At 37.1% G+C, this 7162-nt stretch overlaps 1 protein-coding gene across 1 annotated transcript; it reads left to right on the top strand.

Moving 5' to 3' along the window:
* Positions 1-364: 364 nt before the first annotated feature.
* LOC113331045 lies at positions 365-3175 on the top strand. Its single transcript, XM_026577830.1, has 7 exons — positions 365-657; positions 826-1032; positions 1349-1507; positions 1626-1772; positions 1858-2206; positions 2386-2578; positions 3090-3175. Exons 1-7 carry the CDS (start codon positions 365-367, stop codon positions 3173-3175), a joined length of 1434 nt encoding a protein of 477 aa, XP_026433615.1.
* The last annotated feature ends 3987 nt before the right edge of the window (positions 3176-7162 follow it).

Raw genomic sequence — 7162 nt, 5'->3', positions numbered from 1 at the left:
TATGAATTCAATCTGTTACATCTTATTGTTTGTATGTTATTGATTTGATTTTTGTTATATTTTAGCTTTTGATTTTCGTTAAATGATTTTGATTACTGTTTTTTGGTGTTTGGTGTTATGATGCATGATATGAAATCGAACTGATATTAGATCATATGTTTTTGGTTTATTCAATTATGTGTTCTAGTAAGATTCTGAAGCTTATATCTTCAACTAATCGATGAAGTAGTTTTGATTTTAAGTTTATTGTTATTTGATTTTTGCCTTCGATTAAATGTGTACCTTCCTGTACACTCTTCAAGTTTTAGGTTATGCAAATCTGAAACTATTATTATATCTTTTGTTATATGTAGGTGTATCAAATATGTCTGAGAAGTTTGTTCATGCTGTTTTGAATCATGGTGAGCATTCTGCTGCGTTTTGTATTAATACTTTTATCACTGTTGATGAATTGATGCATTTTGCCTGTAAGCAGTGGAGGTCTTTGTCCCCTTTGAATATATGTTTTTCCTATATGGATACTAATCAAGTAGTTTTTATACAAGGTGATATAAAACTTCAAGGTTTAGATGCTCTTGTTATTCAGATGAACAATGAAGATTTCTATTTGAATGTTGATGTGATTCCGAAGCATACTGGTTGTAGCACTAGTTCAAGGTCTTTGTCTCGTTCTAATTCTGGTTGTAGTAGTAGTTCTGGTGCTAGTACTTGAAACTCTTATGTAAGTGAAAGTCCTAAGCTTGTAAGGGTGGTCGATCATGACGCGGACAAGGCCAAGCCTCTCATTATCGATGAATGGCGTTATGTTTTTGACAATATTGGTAGAGAATTTGTGGGTGGTGTTAAAGCTGTAAGGATTGTTGTTGATCAGTACAATATGTGTACTGGTTACAAGATTCTTATTCTTAAAAACGACAAGACTCGTTTTACTGCGAAGTGCGAAGAAGATGGTTGTGGTTGGAGGATTCACTTTGGGCCTGTGAATGGTGACATTTCTCGGTTTGTGCTGAAAGATTCTAACGTTATTCACAGGTTAGTGGTGTTCACTTGTTTTTTGATCCATGTTATTGATTTTTAGGTTTTAATATGTAGACTTGTTTTAGGTGTACATTGTGGTGCACATTACTTGTTGTAGGCTTTTTGGGTGGCACTTGTGGTGTAAATTTCATATTCTTGCTTGGTCTGTGCTTTCTTTTTGCATGTGTGTTGTTGTTTTTGAGATTTTATTAAGTGTACAATGTGGTGCACATTACTTATTCCAGATTTTTTTTTGTAGCTGTGGTGTTGGTTTGAGGTTGAAGAGTCCTGTGGTGACAACCAAGTTAGTTAAGCATTTGATCGCTGATAGTATACAGGGTGATCCCACTTTAAAACCCAAACAGATCATGTCACTCTTTAAGAAGACTTATGGGTCCAATATTAAGTATCACCATGCCCGTAGAGGGAAAGAAGCTGTATTTGAAGATCAATATGGTGACGACGAGAAGTCGTATAGCGATTTAAATTGGTATGTGAAAGCCATTGAGCAAACTAATCCTGATAGCTTTGTGAAACTTGAAGTTGATGAAGAAACTGGAAGATTTAAGCGGATTTTCATCTGTTTCGGTGCTTGCAAGCATATATAGGTATCTCAGGCCCATGATTTACTTGGACGCTACTTTCCTCATTGGTAGATTCAGGGGTACTTTGATGGCTGCAACATGTGTCAATGGAAATGATGGTTTTTACCCATATGCCTTTGCTATTGTTTTATCTGAAAACAAAGACAATTGGTTTTGGTTTCTGGATAATCTTCAACAAGTGGTCGATGATCGTCCGATTGTTTTCCTTAGTGATCGTCACGAAGGACTTCTGCAGGGCATTCCAAGAGCATTTCCTGGTTCATATCACAGCTATTGCTTTTACCACATCAAGTGCAATCTCCCTATTGGAAAAGGTGATGCGAATTACAATCGTTATTGATTTGTTTTACAAAGCTGCTTACTCTTACACAGCAGCGAACTTTGAAGAAGCTTTGCGGGGCATGCATGCAATTGGTTGTGGACATGTTGCTAATTATCTCAGGACCATTCCAAAGGAGAAATGGGCAAATGCATTTTTCCCTGTATGCAGATATGCTGCTCACTCTTCATCTATTGCCGAGTCATTCAATAACTGGATTCTTGAGTTCAAAAAGCTCTGCTTTTGCTCTTCTCGATGCGATACGGTGAGTTTTATGTTTAGTGTTTCATTCATTTATTTTTTACTGTCGCACACATGGATTTGCTTGATGTGTACATACTTGTACACATGTTATATCTGTGATTCTGCAACTGTGTGTACATTGTTGTACACATGTTTTATGTATATTTACATTTTATTGTATTTTTTTTTGTTTGATTTTAGTTTTGGTTTGATTATTCTAAGAGAAGGGTAGAAGGTCTTGAAAATTTTAACACTAGGCTCACTCCCGTATACGAGGATTTACTAAACGAGAACATCAACATTGGTCGTACTTGGACTGTTGTTGAGTCTATGGAAAGATTGTATGAAGTCAGGTCTCCCCGCACTCATTCTGTAGATCTGTTGGAGAGAACTTGTACGTGTCACAGGTGGCAAGTAAATGGTTTTCCCTGCGCACATGCTTGTGCTGCCATTCAATCTACAAGGGAGGACATCTATTCATTTGTTGAGCCATACTTCACCACTGAATGGTACAACAGGACATACCAAGAGATCATCTTGCCAATCCCCAATTATGACAAGCCGCAGTCTTATGATCCTAGTGATAGGATTATTGTTCCTATTCCTGTGCCTCCACCCGGTAGACGAAGAGAACACGTTTCAAGAAGGCTTGGGAGAAGCAAAAGAGGCCTATGATGTGCACAAAGTGCTTCACTCTTGGTCACCACAACAGAGCTACCTGCCCCATGCCTTGATGCTTTTTATTATGTTTGATTTGTTTGAAAGATTCTATGTTTTTTGGTTTTTACTTTTGGTAATGTCTTTTCATTTTTCTATTCATGGATAATTAGTGTCAGGATCTGTGTACCATTATGTACACCTTCCTGTGCACTTCACTTTTCTTACCTGTCTTTTTACATGTGTAGCATTATGTACACCTTGCTGTACAATGGATGCTACTAGTTTATTTTGTTTAGTAATATTCATTTTTAGTTCTAATGCCAGTAATTAGTTTTTATTTTTGTTGTTTAATGATTGATACTAGGTTATTACTTTTTCTATTTTATGTTTCTGTTAGTACATGTGTACCATTATGTACACCTTCCTGTACCATTGCCTGTCAGTTTTTACTCTGTCAGAAACTGTGCACAATCATGTACACCTTAATATTTCCTAACCTGTAATACATACTTTAGTACTGACACAAGTCTATTTTCAAAACATCAATATTGAAACTAAAAAAAACATTAATTCAAGGTCTTTATAATAGTGACAAGTCTTAAACAGAAAGTTGAAAACTTAAATTTGTCTGAAGATTAAAAATGTTTAGAAGAAATTCAGAAAGTGATCTTGAATGAAGATTAAAAACTCTTCTTCCTCTTCAATGGTTGCTTTCCTGTAGTCTTGCGCCACTGATTATGCTCCTCGTCCTTCGCTATATCCCACACCTTTTCATACCATCCGACTTTTGTCAACATCTTGGCCACCAATTTTGATCTCATTTGCTGACAAATGTCTTCGGCCCTCTGCTGACCTTTTCCATACCTTTTGTTGTCTTCATACTTCGTTTCATAAAGTAACAAGTATATATTAGACAGTCCGGGTTGATTCCTTGTGAAGGGCATGTCATGATGTTTAATTCGTGCTCTTCTATAGGTGGGTGACCCTTCAATGCTCTCTTCTTATTGAGTTCCACTTGTACCACATCTGCTAGTTTCTTTGCATCGTCTTTATATGACTGCTCATTTTCTGAGTGTAACGAGTTATACCATTTCCATTCCTTAGCTTCGAAATCAAAATTCAAAAGCGACCAGTGCAATCCCATCCTCGTTTGATCTGTAGAGTGATTGATAGGGATTACAAGAACTTCCAGATTCTCAGGCATGCCGTATGAAATCAACCACAAGCTTTTGCACCTCGCTGGTGACATTATACTTGACATAGTACTGCAATTAATAATTTGTTAGAAAACAAAATTAATTAGGCTCACCTTAATCAGAAAACTAACAAGCATGTACACTACTAAAAAACTAACAAATCAAACATTGTAGGCCTGAAAACAGACCGTATATCCATGTATGATATACAGGTGTACACCTATGTACACACCTATATAAATCTAACAATCAAGAATTAGCAGACCATGTGTCAATCATAGATGCATATTGGTGTACATCTATGTACATAGCTAAATAAATCTAACAATCAACACTTAACAGACCTTGTGTCAATCATATATGCATATTGGTGTATATCAATGTACACAGCTAAAGAAATCTAAAAACACATAGAACACGCCATGTCAATTAGGTGTACAACTATGTACACAATATTAAAGTAACTATATATGACATTTCTTATTTGTTTTGAGAAACTTACACATGCAGTAGGACTCATAATTTCACAGCTCAGGTACTTTTTGTCATCTGGATGACGAATGCTATCTCTGACAAGTGCTCTTCTACGTCGATGGATGTAGAACTGGAGTACCTCTTGGTCCAGATATTTGTTGAACATCAGTTCACGAAGTACTCTTCCAACAATCAAAATATCTTCCTTGACTGTTGGATCATCCAGTCTTGTTAGTTGCCAAGCTACAGAGCTGCGGAAACATAAAGGAAATGTTAACATGGTGTACAAAGTTGTGCACATAATTTTTTTATAAGATTCAATCATGGTGTTTTGTGAACTTACTCCATGCTTGCATAGTCGAAGAATTTTTGTACCCTTTTTTTGTCCTGTCCTGGTTGCATAGCATGGTATAGTGGTGATAGACGAACATCTGGCAATGGATTGTGAAGACGATATACATCTCCCTTTCTCTTTATTGGGGCAGGATAGCCTGGTTCTTGTCCCTCTTTGATCCCCTTGCCTTTTGGATCTGCTTTTATCACAACTCGTTTGGTTTTACCCTCGGCAGTGAATTCAGGATCTAGCTTTCTTTTTGCATTTCTCTTTTGTGGTGTCTTGGACAACTTGCCAGCGGCTTGTGTCTTCAACATCTCTGCTTCCTTCATCCTCCCTGCTCTTGTCCTCACTGGAGTCGTCTTCTCTTCTTCTACCTCTTGGCTGCTAAAAAATTCACTAGGATTTTGTTTAATGAACTGCACTGCTTCTTCAATGATCCTTTCTCGTACATCTTCATTGGATAATGATTTTTGCGACAACTCTTCTTTTGGATCTTCTTGGCTCAATAATGCAAAGCTTGGACAATCGTGGCGGATCAGGGTTGCCATCTTTTCCTTCACTTCAGATGGTGCCGTTCTGTAACAACCTTTTTCAAGCTTTACGAATACAGTTTCAGACAAGTTATCTAGAAGGTCCTCAATTGATGTATAAGTCTCATTCTGTGATTCTTCTCCTTGTGTGAGTAAAAGGAATTCTTTAGGATCCAACTGACATATGGCTTCAGCTGCAATTATAGTAGCTTCATCAATTTCAGCTGTTCGAGTGCCATCCATCACATTCTGGTCATCAAGGTTCACTTGGTCTTGTTTATCTTCATTGATTACACTTCTTTGGCATAGAAGTACTGAAAAATGAAATTTTTATGAGAATTTTCAATGGTGTACAGAGTTTTACATCAATGTACAGGTATGTACACAAATTCAGAAGAAGTCATAAAGGTGTACATCCGTGTACACACATACTGAAAAAAACAACAAAAAATATATAAGCTGAGATCATTTTCTTTATACCTTTGCTTGTTAGCAGCTTCACACCCAGCTACTTTGTCAATTTCATCAGTTTGAGCAGTATCCTGGTCATAAAGGTTCATATGCTCTTCTTGACCTTCAGGGATTTCAACCTCCTTTGGCAGAAGAGTGCTGAAAAAAATGCAACTTTTTTAGAAAATGAGAAATCACTAAGGTGTACATCTTCATACACACACATAAGAAATCACTAAGGTGTACATATTGGTACACATATGTAGAAAATGAGAAGAAATGCGAGCTACACATATATCTCGGCTTGTTACCAGTTTCAGACTCAACTCCTTGGCTTGTTCCATCCTTGCCATCCTCTTCTTCATTTGCCTCATTGGTCTTTTTTGAAGGAGAGCTAAAAAGATTCAAGTTATGAGAAAAGGTATTAGCTTTCACACACTGGTGTGCGACTATGTACACACATAAAAAAGAAATTACTTGAAAATTTAAAAAAAGTGATGGTGTTTCAGGAGTTTCAGACGGAACTTCATTCCTTTCAGATTCAGTTCCATGCTCGTCATCACCACCTTTGCTACCCTCTTTGTCATTGTCATGATCATGCATATCACCACACTTGCTACCCTCCTTGTCATTGTAATCACCATCATCATCATTATTATCATCATCATTATGATCATGCATATCACCATCTTCATTGTGCTCCTCCTTGTCATTGTCATCACCATCATCATCATCTTCCTTGTGCTCCTCCTCAACCTTGTCATCCTCTTCCTCCTCCTCATCCTCCTCAATCTCATCATCTTCCTTGTGCTCCTCCCCATCCCCCTCCTCCTCCTCCTCCTCAATCTCCTCATCCTCCTCAGTTTCAAGCCGTATTTCCTTTGCACATTTAAAGATTTCATCCAAAGTGTAATTACGGAAATCATTAACTTGTCATTCTGTCAAGCTCATTAGACCAACTTCATTAACTTTTAGTTTTTTCTCTTCAATGAAACTAAGAAGCCTTTCTTGCCTATCCAGAACTTCAGTAAGCTCCCCATCCAACTCCTTTCTTCGCATATCTGAAATGCGCAACTTTTCCTTCACAGCATCTATGTTATTTTATTGTTTCTGCCTCCGGTACTCATCCAAAAGCAATCGCTCTTCATCAGTATAAGCCTTCACCCATCCTGGTTGCATCTGAAAACATGCCAAAGTATCAACATTGATCACATGTCTACAATTTTTTACACATGTTGTAAGAGTGTACATTGTTGTACACAAGACAAATTTCTTAAAATCTATCAACAATATACAATCCTGTACACCTTATTAAAGGTGTATATCAATGT

The sequence above is a fragment of the Papaver somniferum genome, unplaced genomic scaffold, assembly GCF_003573695.1.
Source record: "Papaver somniferum cultivar HN1 unplaced genomic scaffold, ASM357369v1 unplaced-scaffold_123, whole genome shotgun sequence".
NCBI lineage: Eukaryota > Viridiplantae > Streptophyta > Magnoliopsida > Ranunculales > Papaveraceae > Papaver > Papaver somniferum.
The sequence above is the reverse complement of the archived record's forward strand: the minus strand, read 5'-3'. Positions and strand labels throughout refer to the sequence as shown.

What these genes read in the sequence shown, in the direction of transcription:
- LOC113331045 (XM_026577830.1), top strand. Translation starts at nt 365, where the DNA reads ATGTCTGAGAAGTTTGTTCATGCTGTTTTGAATCATGGTGAGCATTCT. An exon ending in GGTTGTAGCACTAGTTCAAG is followed by an intron (nt 658 to 825) that starts GTCTTTGTCTCG and finishes CAATATTGGTAG; the next exon opens with AGAATTTGTGGGTGGTGTTA. An exon ending in AGATCTGTTGGAGAGAACTT is followed by an intron (nt 2,579 to 3,089) that starts GTACGTGTCACA and finishes TTACATGTGTAG; the next exon opens with CATTATGTACACCTTGCTGT.